General features: G+C 38.6%; 2 protein-coding genes across 4 annotated transcripts; both read left to right on the top strand.

The window, feature by feature from the left end:
• The first annotated feature begins 315 nt into the window (after positions 1 to 315).
• Positions 316 to 2927, top strand: ciao2b (cytosolic iron-sulfur assembly component 2B). Its single transcript, XM_077495100.1, has 5 exons — positions 316 to 609; positions 1247 to 1324; positions 1960 to 2085; positions 2285 to 2330; positions 2408 to 2927. Exons 1-5 carry the CDS (start codon positions 481 to 483, stop codon positions 2506 to 2508), a joined length of 480 nt encoding a protein of 159 aa, XP_077351226.1. The 5' UTR covers positions 316 to 480; the 3' UTR covers positions 2509 to 2927.
• A 1985-nt stretch (positions 2928 to 4912) lies between these two features.
• LOC144001617 (WAS/WASL-interacting protein family member 1-like) lies at positions 4913 to 17045 on the top strand. Of its 3 annotated transcripts, none has more exons than XM_077496102.1 (11): positions 4913 to 5059; positions 5146 to 5255; positions 10062 to 10169; positions 13335 to 13432; positions 13528 to 13651; positions 13934 to 14104; positions 14199 to 14886; positions 14995 to 15095; positions 16054 to 16293; positions 16363 to 16476; positions 16743 to 17045. In XM_077496102.1, the coding sequence occupies exons 4-11, from the start codon at positions 13373 to 13375 to the stop codon at positions 16793 to 16795; spliced, it is 1551 nt and encodes a 516-aa protein (XP_077352228.1). In that variant the 5' UTR covers positions 4913 to 5059; positions 5146 to 5255; positions 10062 to 10169; positions 13335 to 13372; the 3' UTR covers positions 16796 to 17045. The 3 variants fall into 3 exon arrangements, with proteins under 3 accessions (XP_077352228.1, XP_077352230.1, XP_077352229.1); XM_077496103.1 differs by having other exon boundaries at positions 4916 to 5059; positions 5143 to 5255; XM_077496104.1 differs by lacking the exon at positions 10062 to 10169.
• Positions 17046 to 17215: the final 170 nt, after the last annotated feature.

Genomic DNA, 17215 nt, shown 5'->3' with positions numbered 1-17215 from the left:
CTTGTCTGTTGCATTTGAGGGTAAAGATAAGTAAACATTTTTACTTATATTGCAATTATGATCTATACTTTTTTATGTACTAATCGGGATTACAACTAATCTAAATCAGATCCAGTCAAATACATTCATCTATATATATTAATATTTTAATTTACAACATAATGGTATCTATAATACGTCACAAATGGTATATATAATTTTTTTTTTTTTAAACCGTGTCGTGTTCCCGGCTGGAAATATTGCTGTTTTCAAATAAGCCTTTACTTAAAGCTCTAGTATAACCAGAATTGTGAACTGAGGTATTCATTTGCTTTTTGGACTTTGTCACTACCCGTTGTTCCGGAAATGATGTGTTTTGGTCATGCGCAATTGTTCCAAGACGTGCGTTTATGTTATGTAGCGGGCTCTAGCTTTCATAATATCCAGGAGTTAAACAGCTGGCTGGAACTCAGTTTCGAGGGCTAAAAGTACCGCTACAAAATGTCCGGCGGGACCCAGTTGGAAAACGCCAACCCAGTCATATTCCAGCGGTCCGGTGAGAGGTTGCAGACGGCCGCCGACGAGGACGAAGACGTCCACGACCCTATCGATGACAGGGAAATCTTTGATATCCTTTTAGGATAACCGTCACATGCAAGTTAAAATAAGCGACAGTTTTGTTGTTTTGTTTAAAAGGTTGACTATCATAACGTGAGTGTTGTATTTATTGTATTGTATAGTGCTTTGTTTTCGCTTTTTGTGTGTGTGAGATTCTGTCGCTTTTCGTTAAACCCGGAAGTGTGTCTCAGTTTTGCAAAAACAGCCTTTGAAAACAAACGAGTACATTTTTTTTCAACATAATTAAAAATACTTAAATGTTCAGAGTGTCTTTAATTTCTCCTAACTGAAGTTGAATATAAAGTACCGTTATTATATGAAAATATTCAATTTTAATGTACAATCAAAGTACTACGCTATTATTCTTAATATTATGATCTTTTATTATTATTATTATTATTATTATTGTGTTTAACTACTGGTACTTATTTGATTTAAATAGACACTTGTCTTTTAGAATAATATGTGGTGTCACTGTCATAGTTATTGATACATTTATTTGTTTTCCTAAAGTATTCCGCATGTGCTTTATCCATTACTTTAGCAACAAATTGTATTATTTAAAGTGACACTTAAGGATAAATAACATGGTATGTTATGATTAGGATGATTGATTAGGATGAGCGATTGTCTTTAACCGATGCAACATCTGATCAGATCCATCAATGATCCGGAACATCCTCTCTCTCTGGAGGAGCTCAACGTGGTGGAGCAAGTCAGAGTCAAAGTAGGTTCTTTCTTGTATAGTCCATTTTAAACAAGTTCTTGTGTGTTCTTTCATTCAGGAAGCAACCAAATAATATCTAAATAAATTAGGAACAAATATAAAGACCATGGTAAACTCAGAGTAACTATTATTAAAAATACTTTTTCCTTTTACGCTTGCAACATTGTCTTACTGTTTTTAGATGGCTGAAATAGTTTTTGTTTGTTTATTGTGCTTTAGAGTTCTAAAAATAACTGATTTGGAATTAACTATCTACATTTCTAGAAATGGTTTGAGAATTTTTAAAATAAAGGCTCGGTATGTATTTTTTTTTATTTAGTTATATGTAAATTACTAAATATAATTAAATGTATAAAAATAATTCACATCTAAAAATTCTATAAAATATTAATAAAATAGCAACTGACATTTTTTTTTAAACTTTTTTTTTTTTTTTTTTAATCTTTAGACAGTAGATTGAGTCGAGTGAATCGATAGCACCTCTGCTGATTTTCTTGAATTTCCTCAATATGTGTTTCGTCGACATACTTAACAATTGATGACAATGCCCATAGTGTCTATTTGAATCAAGAAGTTCCTTGTTACTCTCTTTTTATCTGTGCATTTATTTCTCATTGTTTTATTTTTGTGTACAGGTGAACGACGCCGACAGCAACGTAGATGTGGAGTTCACGCCCACCATCCCCCACTGCAGCATGGCCACGCTCATCGGCCTGTCAATCAAAGTCAAGCTGCTGCGCTCGCTGCCCGACCGATTCAAAGTGCGACCAATTTTTGTGTATTAGCGATACATACGTTCAGAAAGTCCTTCACTTTCTCCGCAAATAAGGTCACCTTATTAATGGAACAAGTTTTGAAAAGATTTATCTTGGAGTCATTTATTTATAGCACAAAAATCTGTTGTTTGAACAAGGATCTGTAGACTTTTTATATAAAAAGTGTGTTGGTGTCCACCTCCAGATCGACGTGCACATCACCCCTGGGACGCACGCCTCAGAGGAAGCAGGTAGAACGCTTTTATGTTGTCCCACTCAAATCCAGAGTGCAAATTTTTGACTGTCTCGTGTGTTTTTATGGTCACAGTGAACAAGCAGCTGGCCGACAAAGAGCGGGTGGCCGCCGCCCTGGAGAACTCGTCGCTGCTGGAAGTGGTCAACCAGTGTTTGTCCACCAGGAGCGTCTGAGGAAGTGTTTCGTACTTCCGCCGACATCACTGGAGCCTTACTTGAGGTTGTTAAATACGCGGCAGAGGCAAGGCAAATATCTTCAAAGTGTGAATGCGTGTGTAACTATGTGAACCACACACTTACCAACACTTCACACTTATACACAATATAATGTTGGCTAACACAACAAAGGCATTTTCTAAGAAAAACAGGAATACACGTTTTGTTTTTTTTGTTTTTATTAGTTTAAATACAAATTGTGCATTTTCACCCCAAGAAATGGTTTGGGAGTACAGGAACTAGAAATGCCAATGTATCCAACTATGTGTGTCAAAAGTATTATTTTTTTCCTTATAACCTGCATACATACACTGCAAACTGTTATTTAATATTCACTTGAAACTATAGTATTAAAATATTCACCATGCTGTCTAAAAGTTGTTCTTTCTTAAGTTCTAGTCACACATTCTTGACTAGATGTCTAACGCATGGTACATTTTTCACCACCTTTCTGAAAGACATGATTGATGAATTTAGATTAAAATATATATATATTTTTTATCTCAACCAAGCATTCAAATTATGTAGCATTTTACCTGATTTATGTTAAAATTTTCATTTAAAAATAAATAGTCCAAATGTGTACCTCTTAATTAGATTAAAGAATTAAAATCCTAAAATGCTGTACTTAATGGTATGCTTAAGTTTTTTCAAAAAATATTTGCTTTTAAATTTAAAGTATTTAACTCCTATTTTTAATAACATATTTTTTTAAAATCAATTTAAATGCATACAACCCCATAAACACTAATGTGAAAATAATAAAAAGGAAGTGTCTTTTTTTTTAAATCTAATTCAAATATTTATATGACTTATTTATTTAAAAAAAAAAAAGTTAAATATTTAAAACCTTAGAAATGGTTCACTTTCACGTAAAAGATAAAATAATCGTAAATCATAAATACAGCATAGTTATCTGATGTAAAATGAAATAAGCTGTAATTCTTAATAAAATAAAATTTCAATATACAAATAATGTGTGCCCTGCGATTGGCTGGCAACCAGTTCAGGGTGTACCCCGCCCACTGCCTGAAGCCAGCTGAGATAGGCTCCAGCACCCCCCGCGAGTCGCGACCCTTGTGAGGAACCAGCGGTTTAGAAAATGGATGGATGGAATATACAAATAAAGTACAAGTAAATAAAAACAAAAAATGAGTCATGTTCCTGTATGACCACTAAGTGGCGCCACTAGCATTTCTGTCAGGGCCGGCTCAGGATTTCTGTAACTCGTCTGTTTTCTTTCCATCAGGAGGGGGGGACTAGATTACTCTGCAGCACGACTTCATGTGGGATGCATTTCATCATGTTTTTGTTGCCACAAAGTACGTAACATGGCAGCCGGTCCGAGTGATGTAACTCACACTCAATTTCTTAATAATAACACACAAAACGTTTTAAAAGACAGCAGAGGGATTATGTAACCTCAGGCACTGTGAACGTTCCACAGTTATTTAACGCCATGTGACGCCACGCCTGTCAACCATTCCCGACAATTTTGGAAGACATTCGCAGCTTCCCCGCCATCTTCTGTAACACTTAAAGCAGCGGTTCTCAAACTTCTTCAGATTTTCGTTAATGTACACAAAAAGGGAGCTACTCATCCATGTAGCACCACAATTGCTAATATTAAATAAATACTGTGTGATCTCTTCACCAAAAGTTCTCAGCCTCCTTAAATCATCCCACAAGGACATTTACTGCCATTTACTTTGGATTTTCAAGAATTGAGATTTGTTTCAAAAACACTATACTGTACTAAATTTTGGACTACAACGCGTACTTGACAGTTGAACGCATGGCCAGGTGTGATTTCAGCACATTCAACGAAGAGAGCGTTTGGATTTTTCACCATTTCGAAGCCCGACTTCATAAAATTGACCTCTTTTGTTTTGATAATTCAAATTTGCCACATTTGTTTATACTATTCCCTGCAATGTGTCAATTTATGTAGAACGTTTTCATTTTACAGGGACTTTGAATTAGCCTGACATGACAAAACTGTCCACCAGATGGCACTACTTCCCCCATTCAATTTATGAAGCAAAGTTAAATTGTTTTGTAGTTTTGCCAGGGTGCTGAAATCGTGTGCGTCGACTCGTTACTGATGCTGGATTATGGTTTGCTACTTTACTGTATGAACATTTTAAACACTAAACACAGAATCTTCATCTTAAATAGTAGCAGTTGAACTGTCATTTATTCCACTGCATTGCTTTATCAGCGTGTGTGTCCTAGATAGATAAACGGGCTCATATAATAAATCAGTAAATCCCAGGCACACACAATGTCAAACACACACAGGAAAGGGGGCGACTTGGACGCAGAAGTGTGCATGGACGCTTCTGCAGAAGGAGGAAGAGGAGGAGGAGGAGGAGGATGAAGAGCGCAGCTGTCCCCGCCCTCTGCAGACTTGACCATTGACTGACTGCATGCATTCACCACACATACATTCCCACTCACACATCATTCCCACTTTGAAGCTGCGTGACGCCTCGTGGCTCGTGCGTCGGTGAGTAACGCAAAGTCACGTGAGCGAGGAAGTAGCGCGCACATGATGAAGACTTGTCATGCTCCTCTTCCTCCTCCTTCAAGCAGCAGCTGGCAGTGATTCGGGCTGCGGGGATTGTTTACTGCAAAGAAGAAGAAGGGGGACGACTTCTTGCTTCGAGAGCTCAGCGAGGCGTGTTTGTTGGCTGCGGGCCCAGGTTGGTTGGTGCTCTTTCTCTTTCTTTTTGACCAACTACGGTTTGCAAAATGCCCGGAAAAAAAGTGTGTGTAGCTGTTTTGTTTGGACGAGAGCTGCATTTCGTTCACATTTGGTTTTGATTATCTTGCTCAAAGGGGTCTTTATGTAAGGACATCTGCTTGCTGCATGCACATCAATACGTGGAATGTGTGTGCGCGTGCATCCTGTTTGACAGAAAACGCTCTTCCAGCTGAGGGCCTTGTGTCAACATTCGGGAGAAACTTTAATCAATCAATAAATAAATAAAAGAATAACACGGTGTATAAACTAATGGAAGGACGTGTAGTGCAGTGCTTAACTTTATAGACCACCCGCTACACTGGAAGCGTTCTTCATTGGATTGGGTAAGTGTGCCTAATGAAATGTCTTGTGCACAGTAGAAATGATGGTTGTCTTTTTGTTGTTGTTGTTGTCGTAGCATTAGCGTGGTTTGATTTTAGATCTATTGTTAGTATTTTAAATCAAATTGGCGAGGTCTTATATGTGTGTTTGTTGCATTTGGCAATTTCTAATGTGCAAAGAGACTATGGCATTTATAGTGAACACAAAACTACAATTGTCATCAGTCTTATCATGGTGTTCCTAAAACAAATGTAATCAAAACATAGAAATGAGTAAAAAAACAAAACAAACAAATCAACATTGTAATGAACCTTTCTAATGTGCACTTGCTGTACATTAGAAACTATAAACTCAAAAAGTGTCATTCTAAGGCAATATTGTGAGCTCTTATAGTTATTTTGTCATTTTGTGAGCTCTTATAGTCATTTTATATCATTGTGGTTGGTGTTGTTGGCAATTAGCCCCCCACCCAAAAAAAAATAATCAGTGTTGTAATCAACATTGCAGAGGTGCTGTTTCTGCACATGAGAAATTGGCATCAAAACTTGGGAGTTATCTTAAAGGTGTATCTTGATTTAAAAAAAAAATGTTGCCGCTGATTAAAGAAATATTTCATTTCAAGTTAATTTTCTCTCATTTGCATTGATCATTGTGGTTGTTTGCAATTTCTAATGTGCAAAAAGATCATTGATGGAAATTACATTGACCCCAAAAATCTTGTATCAGTTATGGCGTACCAACAGAAATGTAAGACATGCTACAAATGAGTTTAAAAAAAACAACAACATTCTGCACATTAGAAATTGCCATCAAGTTTATGTCACAGTTGTACCCTATCCAGAAGTGAACTGTTAATTAAAAAAAAAAAAGTCATTTAAATCAATTTCATGGGGTCTTCATTTTCATGGTAAGTTGCATTTTAGATGTTGCCATTTTTAATTTCTAATTTGTAAAAACAGCATTTACGATAGTTGAAGAATATAATCACAGTTATCTGTACTGTGATATTATTACTAAAAGAATGTAAACAAAGAGCACAAAGGAGTTTTTAAAAAATCTGCAGCCTTGTGCCCTTTCTGCACATTAGAAATTGTTAAAAAAAAAAAATTGAATGATCTCAAAGTTGAATAACCAAAAAGTTTAACTAAAAACGTGTCATTTTAAGTCAAATTTGTCATCGAGTTGCGTCTAAAAAAAAGTACTTGGTCTGGAAAAAGTGACACTGATGCATTTCATCTCGACTCTTCACTAAATTGGAATTTAAATACTAATCATGAGGAATGTTCTGACAATTTCCTCATGCAAATATTTACACGTGTGTATTGTGACACGAGTTGTTGGGATTCCTCACTGGTTTTCTTGTATTGTTTCAGTCTGCTGAAGCATTTCCCATCACTTTCTTTCCATCGGACGGTCGGAAAGACTGCAAAGTGATGAAGGGAACAAATGAGTGTGGAACACATTTGGTTTTGGCTCTCCAAGTCAAACACAATCCAAAGTTAATACACAGGAGAGGGTTAGACGAGGAGATCTCAATGCGTCTGCTCACATTAACGACACATGATACAGACATATTGGCGTCTTTTCCGATTTAGACAGTCCACGGTCACATGGTTTTCACCATAATATTACAGTCGTGCATTTATTCTTCAAATTAGTCATACTTGGATCAAGTTTTGAGTTAAAGTACACCCACACCTTTTACCCTTAATCCTAAACCGTAATACAGTACTAATCCATAGTCTAAACCCTAAACACAATCCATCCCTTATGATAAATTTAAACTATAACTTTAGACTTAGCTTTTAGAGAATAGAGATGAAGTTTTTGAGGTTAGGCCTAATCTTAATCTTTTTTTGGAAATTATATAATAGAGTGGGAAAAGGCAGTGTCATTCTTCCTGTTAAAAAAAAAATATATATATATATATATTGACATGAAAGAACCTTCATTAATTTGAAGCATTCATAATAATGGATGCTCAAATGTCAAATTAGGAAGAACGTTACCAGGATGTGCTGTCTAATTTGTCTATATGTCCGGCCATCCGTTAATCTGTCTGTACGTCTGTAAATCATAACCTAAAATGATCCTCCAAGTGTATTAACCATGCACTTTCTAGCATGCTTGTAAATTGTTGTATTAAGTTAAAAGATGATCTTTGTTTGATTGGTCATAAGTGTGTCTGTGTTGTCTTTGGAGAATGGAGATGGAAGAGCATAAGAGGATCAAAGAAGGAACATTTCAGATGAAACGTAGTCAGCAAAAATGTTCACTAAAACGGTCATACATGTAAATATATTCTTGAAAATACCTGATTGAGAAGGAACAAAAAGTTGACAAAATATTATTTTATTGGGACTAAAATTAAGTACTGCATTTGATGATGCCCAGTGGAGAGACGAGAGAACGCTATTGTCACCTAATTTTGTTGATCATTTGATGGCATTAGTGGAAGCGCCCTCCACCCCTGTCACAAGGCTAGTGGTACCATCCATGAGTTCCTCACCCCTCATAAACCAGGAGCCAACAAGACCAAATAATTAATTTGCATGATACTTGCACTACTGAGTGTGAGTATTGTTTATGTAACACACACCAGTAAAAGTTGAAAAGTGTGCGTATGCCTTCCGCTTAGAAAATGTCCATAAAGCAGTCAAGCAACTATAACATTCCAGAACCATATTTGAGCTGTTGTTTGTGCTCTTATCTTTTTTTCTTCAACGCTTCAGATATTCCGTGTCAGAGTGCTGCATTCATATTTCAAGCATGAGTACAGTCGCTCTCTTTTGGCTTCTTTTGCTCCAGCAGCCTACTTTTCGTGTCCTCTCAGAGAGGCCTCGGTATGCTGATGCACTTTGGAAAATGGGCACTAAATTTCAAAATACACTGGATACGGTAAAAATTGATTTAGATGTGTATACGGTTATGACTGCTGTGCATGGACTACACAAATATCTTCATGTTCCCTTAACTTTATTTATAACTAGTTGACCGCATGAGTTTGTGTGGTGACATCATCATATTAGCAAGTAAGATAAGCTGATGTGGCTCAGTAAATAAAAAGAAACGGAATTTCCCCTCTAAAGGAAATTAAAATGCTTTTCAGCAGAAAACTAGAAAAGTAACACGTCTGTATGTATCTTTTATTCTATAAATAGCTATTTTAAAGTTTTTTTTTTGTGTGTTTTTTTTTTTTTTTTTGGGTGATTCAACCCTGTGAGTTGGAAATGACCACAGAGGAACAGATTTTGTTTTATTTTTTTTGTCGTCTTTCTTACCTGTCAGTCTGTCATCAAAAAGTGTGTGCAGTCTGACTTTTTAACTGAGCCTGGTGGTTAGCTTCTCTCTTTTTTTATTTATTTATTTGTTTGTTTTTTTAAATTTTAATTTAATTTTTTTATTTTTTATTTTTATTTTTTTTATTTTATTTTATTTTTATTTTTTTTACACTTGTGTTGTGTGTTTGGTAGCTGAGCAGCCTGGACAGCTTCTTCCCTTGGGAGTTCTATTCCTGCCACATGTTAGTTTGGTTAGCCAAAGCTCTGACAGAATGGTCATTTATACACGCGACATTAGCTACAGCGGCCCTGTTATTGTTAGCACTAGCTTGGACAGGTTTTGGTTTTACTCCTCAGTGAACATGACCGGCTCACATGGACACACATTAACACACACAAACACAACCTCACCCCCAGACTCACTCACAAATACACACACCTCAACAGTACACCTAAATTAGCTTCATGCTTTGATACAGCGGCCCTGTTGTTGTTGTTAGTACTAGCTCGGACGGTTTTGGTTTTACTCTTGATTGGACATGACTGACATGCAACACAGCACACCCACACATGTACACCCCCACTCAGAGCTACAAACACAAAGTGTGACATTGTGGCGTCGAGCTAGCTCAGCAGGAAGTGCGACGCTGAGAGGACAGGAAGTGTCTGCTGTGAAGTTAGCATAGCACTGGTGGCCTTCTCTTCTCCAAATTCAGATTTCAGTGCTGCTCGCTCTATCGCTTTCACTTTTGAAGCAGTCATTCAATATCTTGGCGTACATGTCACTGACCATTTTTATTATTTACAGATATGGTGTTACAATAATGTGAATCAATAATTACAAATCACAAAACAAAGCAAACCGATGATTCAGACGAAAAATAAATATGAACTTATAAAACTTAAAAATACACTACAGTAATACGATAATGAAATCTCGAGGTACGTATTATGGATGAAAAGAACGCTTGGTTGGGGAAGTGAAAAAAAGGAAGTAGCGCGTTGCATGTCTTATGCACATACAGGAAGTCCAAGTTGTGCAGGGGGAGGGGCATCTTTTTTTCTTTTTTTTTAAATAATTTTTTAAAGCATTCTAGCAATCACTCATCTTCTGCTTTTTGCTTTTCCGGACTCTTTTTCAGCTGTATGTGGCTGTTGCTCACACTTTGCATTTTCATGAGGACGGAACTGAGGTGCTTCTTCTATTGTCTTCTCAACATCCTGCTCCTTCTTCTATGGACGCAGATTGAGTGAGTACCCCATATAAATTGCAAATATTCGTAACCAAAACATTCTTGGATTACAAAAAGGCTAAAATAAATAAATAAATAAAGTAACACAAACAAATTGATGCTGTTATGATGTTTTTAAAGTGTGCACTTTTGAGATCAGTTTGCAATGTAAAATACATCAGTCAATTTTGAAATGATAGTAATGTACTTCTTGTAAAATCAACCTTCATTTTGAATATCCTATACTGTAAAATCAGAAAAAAAGTAAAATACAAATGAATTCATACAGTAAAATAAATATGAAGTAAATCCGTAAACTGTATTCGTCAAACAAATTTTAAAATATACTTTATGCAGTAAAATAAAAAAGTAACAAACCTCTATACAAAAAAGCCCAAAATATAGTCAAATAAAATAAATATTTTAATTTTTTTTAATATAAATAATAAATTAAAAATCTCATTTAAGATGAAAAATACGCAGGAAAATGTTAAAAAAAATATTAAAAATATAATGTCTAATATACAGCATGTAATAAATAGCTCTCCGTATGATGCAATGTCCTGATGCTTAATATTTGTATATTTTGGAAAATATGCTTTTAAACACACACAAAAAACATGTGCCCCAAAAATGTCAAAATTCTTTTCTTCCTACTTTGAACACTTTACGGTCATGAGCAACAAATATGAAGAAACAGTGTACAACTTGACTACATTTAGAATGAAAAGCTTACAGAAATAGCATAATACATGTTCACAAGTGGAATGTTTCTCTTTTACGGTTTGAGTCAATGAGGAACAGACGTCAGGTCAAATTACATGGCACATCTGCTTGTGTGTGTGCGTGCAATCACACAGGATGTTAGCTTAGCTATTCAGCAGCACACTTCTTGCACCGCCAACATTTCTGGCGACGGTGTGCTAAAGACATCTGAAATGACTATTTTTCTTCTCCTCTTATTCTGCGGCTCCTTCTGTTGTGCACGACTTGGCCACCAGGGTTCTGTATAATACTTGCAAACATATACACAAAGACAATCACAACTGCTCAGTAAGCTGCAGTAATATTTGCCATTCTTTGCGGAAGATCAAGAATACAGTATAGGCTGTGATTATTATATTGTCTGGCTGTGAGTTTTTGCACCATTTGTATTCAAATTTCCATTGCAATTGCTAGTTTTGTTAGCTTTATTACGATTTTGGCATTGTGTGTTCGCATTAAGGTATTGACATATAGAAACATAAGCCAAAGATGATGACGTTCAAATAACCCACCACCCCCCTCCACACAAATAATTTATTTCTCCTCAATGTTGTAAAGGTAAACAAATACTATGTAAGTATTGAAAAAAAAAAAACCTGACATGTTGCACAAGTGTGCACACCCTCTTGCAATGGGTTAGGGTACTAAATTATCAACTATCATGAGAATCTTGCAACAACGGAAACAAAAACAAAACTACAGAAATAGCAGTTGTTTTCATCATGCTGCTTTAAGTACATGTGAACATTTCTGGAAGACAGAAAGAGAAAAGTACCACAGACATGAGAAAGGAAACAATTGGCCCGTTTGTTATTGGCGTTGGACACGTGTGCGCGCGCGCACAATTGCAGCACTGTGTTCACAGCTGATCACAGTGTGCGAATGTCGGCGTGCATGTGACTTCAAGAGATGCGCTCAACATGTCAGTGTACAGCCATGTGTGTTTGTTAAGTCGGGCTAGTTTTAATTCAGTGTTCATTCGAGTTTACTGGTCTAAATGATTTTTCTTTTTTTGGAAATGTTCGTTTTCGGGCATATCGCCCAGCCTTGATCTTAACAGTCTATTAATTGAGGTCTTAAAGAGGACCATGCATGTTTCCTGAAATCTGTTTTTGGTGACCTTCCAGTCTTCCAGTGAGCCACATACATGTGTCATGCAAGTATAAATTGTAGCCAATAAGGCAAGATGAGAAAGGCGTCAAAACGAGTGCTTTCATTTCCTGTCTGATGTCCTCACATGCACCGTTTCGTCACGGCTTAGAGGAAATGGGCCGAGCATTTCTGCATCCTGATGAAAGAGCTCAAAAGTTGTGTATTAAGTTTTCTAGAAAGGAAAAAAAAATAACACTAGAACAGCTGAACTTAATTTGGGATTAATCTGAGGCGCTTGAAATGGTGTTGAATGCCACTTAACATGAGTTTGAATGTGATTGGGTCATTCAGACCACAGCCACATCCGAGTTGTAAAAGGGTGTGCAAACTTGTGCAACCTCATGCTGGTTGTGTATATATATATATATATATATATATATATATATATATATATATATATATATATATATATATATATATATATGTATAATAATATTTTTATTACAAAGTTGTACAAATTATAGGTCACATTATTGTTAGAAAACATGAGGTGCCGAGCTGCACTTCCTGTTTGTCAGTAGCTTACAGGAAGTGCAGAGTTAATGTAGTGATGTTAATCAGGCACATGTTGCCGTTGTCATGTATAAACAATATAATTATAATGCTACGACTATTAAAGCTACTGAAATAATTGTTGATAATAAATGTAATTGTATTGTATCCATCCATCCATTTTCTTGACCGCTTATTCCTCACAAGGGTCGCGGGGGCTGCTGGCGCCTATCTCAGCTGGTTCTGGGCAGTAGGCGGGGGACACCCTGGACTGGTTGCCAACCAATCGCAGGGCAGTAATTGTATTGTATAAAATAAAACTGAAAAATTGTAATAAAATGACGTAAGAATAATGAAATATTAATTTAGGGAAATTACAATTGTTTTAAATAAATGTATATGTTAAATTGTTTACTTTTTAACCAATTATTATATGGTATGGATTTAAAAAAAAAAATAAGTGAATAAATTCATGTACGTTTATGCTAATAATCAATTTCATTTTTGTTTATTTACAATTATTTTTAATCAAATTAAATAAACAATGACTTAATAAGCAAAAATTGGTAGATGTTGATATAAAACATATTAATAACACTATTCATTATTTTATGAGGAAAAATGAATATAATGACATTTTAATTAAACAACATTAGGTCAACAGCAGCTAAATGAATGAAACAAATTTTAGAGGACTCTTGATATTGATATTGTCACTGCTCAGTTAAAGGGGACCAAAACAATTGACCATGTGTTAAACTGTTTGTCAACCAGGTTGCAGCGTCCAGTGCAGACCGCCTAAACGTGGAGAGATGCCTGCCCCGCCGCCCCCTCCGCCCCCGGGCCCGCCGCCTCCTCCCACGCTGGCACTTGTAAGTTACAAAAGCACTAACTTTTATATGTATATTTTTTTATGCATGTGAAGATGGTGGACACTTAACACAACTTGTGTCTGTGGCTGTTGCAGGCCAACACAGAGAGGCCGAGTCGGGGAGAGCAGAAGGGACGCAACGCTCTGTTGTCCGACATATGTAAAGGAACCGGACTCAAAAAGACGGTCACCAATGACCGAAGTGGACCCCTGCTGGATAGTAAGAAATATGCTGCATTTTCAATAATTTGTTACATTAAAGGTGAAAAGGTCATTAAATGTGACATACAGCAGTATTATTAGACATTCTGTGTAGAGGATAAAGAATAAGTGCATTAGAGGTATATACACTGCTAATCAGCATCATGATATTCTACCTCTGTGAAGTGGATGGATTATCTCGGCAAAAGAGAAGTGCTCACTAACAGACATTATATGATAAATATGGTACATTAGACTCAGAGGTGTATACAACATTAAAAATGACTTTCTTGTGTCCCAGACCCCAAAGGTGGAGGAGGTGGTGGTTCAGGAGGAGGAATTTCTAGTGGAGGTGGAGGTGGAGGAGGATGTTCAAGTGGAGGATTTGGTGGTGGTGCTCCTGCTGGTTTAGGAGGCCTGTTTGCGGGCGGGATGCCAAAACTGCGCTCGGCAGCAAACCGAGACTCCAGTGGTAAAAAAACAAACAAACAAACAAACAAACAAACAAGAACAACAAAACAAAAACGTGTTTATGTCTTGAGTTAATGTTTCACCCTTTCCTCCAGACTCGGGACCCAGCAGAGGACCGGCACTCCCCCCAAATCGCTTTGGTGGGAGCCCCAGCCCCTTTAGTGGCGGCTCCACTGGTCCTCCCAAGCTCCCTGGTGCGCTCTCAGTGTCCCGCGGCGGGGCTCCTGATGTTCCCAAAAACCGCACAAATCTCTCCTCAAGGCAAGACACTCCAGGGGGTGCCCCACCTCCCATCCCCAACACGCCTCGACCCAACCAGAACTTCAGTCCCCGCGGGGGGCTGCCCACTCCGGCCCTCCCTGCAGGACCCAGACCCAGCCCTTCGTCAGGACCGCCACCCCCGAGTCTTCCCCCGGGGCGGCATGGCCCCCTGCCTCCACCCCCGGGTGGCTCCTCGAGGCAGAGCTTCTCCTCGCCGCCGCCTCCGAATAACTTTAGACCTCCCTTACCCCCAGCTCCCGGCGGGCGGCCCCCGCTTCCCGACGACCGGCCTCCACCCCCACCAGCTCCTATTGGAGGGCACCGGCCGTCCATGCCCCGAGACATGCCCCCGCCGCCTCCCGCCGTCAACTCGAAACCGCCATCTTCTGCCTCCTCTCGCTCTGGAGGTGGGGCACCGCCTCTCCCACCGGGGCGACCGGGCCCACCTCCTCTGCCTCCGACGCCCGCTGTGGGGGACGACCACTGCACGCCTCGTCTACCCCAAAGGAACACTTCACTCAGGTACACCCAAAACAAAACATCTGTCCATTTAGCGCTTGTCCACATTAGGGTTGCAGGAGACAATCAAGCTTAGACTCGCATTCAAACACTGTTGTTATTCATCTCCAGCACTTGTGGCTCTTCACCCCATATCCGGACAGGACCTCTCCCACCCCCACCCAACGAAAGGCCACCATCTTTTGGAAGAAACCAATCGTCAGGGCGCACAGGTTGGCAGAGTCAATATAGCATCAGAAAAATGTATACTGTGGACCACCACCTTAACGTCAACATCACATTAACTCCAAAGTTGATATTTAAATTATCTCCTAATGGTAGCTTCCAATGTTATGTCTTATCTTAATGTCCATTGTTGTTATCTCTAACATTAGCTTCCAATGTTAGCTTTAACGTTACCTCTAAACGTTAGCCTCCAACATTATCTTTAAAGTTACCTTATGAAGTTAGCTTTAACATTACTTCTAAATTTAGCTTCCCAAGTTAGCTTTTAGTGTAACTTCAATGTTACCTCCATGGATAGTTTCCATTGTTAACTTTCAACGTTAGCTTCTAACGTTACCTCCGAAATTAGCTTCCAATGTTAGTTTTAATGTTACTTCAAATATTTGCTTGCAAAGTTAGAGTTAACGTTAGCTACCAAAGTTAGCGCTATGGTTAGTTTCCAATATTCACTGTTACCGTTAACCAGAGGCGGGCACTTCTGTCTCTTTGCCCCTTCGTTGACGGATGCCCAGTTTTTCTGTGAGTGCTTTATGTGTAAAGCCTAAAAAAATACGCAGTGTGAGAAGGTCCGTCTGTACTGACGGATGAAAACCTGCTTCAGTCGGTGCTCAATCAGTGAATTTTTTTCGAGGATTCGCGTCACAAAGCACTTGCTGAAAATGTGGGCATCCGTCTACGACAGGGCCAACGGAAAGGCGGAAGTGCCCGCTTCTGCCTTAAGTGTTTGAGCAGAGGAAGACCAATGATAGCTTCCGACCACAACTCCAACATGCAGCTTCCAGAATTAGCTTTAAGATTAGCTTCCAATGTTAGCTTCATTAGCGTCCAAAGTTAGCTCTTGCGATAGCGTCCACTGTTAGCGTCCATTGTTTCTGCTAACATTAGCTTCCAATGTTAGCTTCCAATATGTACTTTTGAAATTAGCTTCCAATGTTATCTCCATAGGTCCACTTCCCCCGCCACCGCCCTCGGGTCGTAGCATGGGCGGTGCGGGCATGAGGTCATCGCCGGCACATTCTCCTATCGGGCGACCAGGGTCGGATTCCCCGCGGGGCGGGCCCGGAGCTAGGCCCCCTCTACCTCCGGACAGACCGGTGGACCGGCCAGGTGGTGGAGGCGCCCCTCCACCACCGCCGCCACCTATGGGTAATGGCTTCCAGAACTCGCACCACAACCAGATACATGGTGAGTGCTCATAACTGCTAATGTTGCTGTTGTGACTTCCCGCTGAAGTGGATTTTCACATTTTCGTAGATGATTGGGAGCTTCGGTTCACTTTCCATCCCGTCTCGGACCTGCCTCCACCCGAACCCTACCAGCACTTCCACAAGACGTACCCAAGCAAGATCAGCAAGACCGATGGCAGAGGTCAGCCCCACCTGCATGCATTGTGACTTCAACACAGGGCAACCTTTTGGCCGGAACAGGATACGGCATATGAAAAAAAAAAGTTGACATATTTGTGAAATATGATTTTATTTTATTATAGCACCAACTTTAGCTTCCATTGTTAGCGTTTGTCTTAAACTCACAATCTTTTTCTCACAAAAAATCTGACTTCTTTCTCTTAAAATGACCACTTTAGGTTGACCAACCAGCCTTTTTTTTTTTCCAATTCTTTTTCTTGTTTGCAGGTTCAGGTAAAAAGGAAAGAGGGGCTCCTCCTCTTCCTCCTATACCCAGGTGAAGAAGACCAGCAAAGCGGACAGTCTTAAACAACAGTTTAAAAAAAAAAAAAAATCATTGGAGAATTTTAAACCACCAATCAGAATGTTTTCCACTATCACAAGTTTCCCACTCCCTACTTTCCCCATTTTTAATTGATTATCCCTCACCAAATCCACACTTGTGAGTTTCCTATCCTGAGGCCATTAATGAGCACAAAATGAATGTCACAAGCAGTCAATCAGCTTCCTCAGGGGAATTTTTTTTTTTTTTTTTTTTTTTTTTTTTTTTTTTTTTTAAGGGTTTGAATGTTGAAAGTTGTGTGCCTTAAGGAGAAAAACAGAAATTCACTCCTATTAGTGCCTTAGATAAAATAATTTACGTACGGTTTGCTCGAGTATTCAGTTCCAAAAAGTGAGAATGAATCTGAATGGCCCTGCCA

The sequence above is a fragment of the Festucalex cinctus genome, chromosome 14 (genome assembly GCF_051991245.1).
Source record: "Festucalex cinctus isolate MCC-2025b chromosome 14, RoL_Fcin_1.0, whole genome shotgun sequence".
Taxonomy (NCBI): Eukaryota; Metazoa; Chordata; class Actinopteri; order Syngnathiformes; family Syngnathidae; genus Festucalex; species Festucalex cinctus.
The sequence above is the reverse complement of the archived record's forward strand: the minus strand, read 5'-3'. Positions and strand labels throughout refer to the sequence as shown.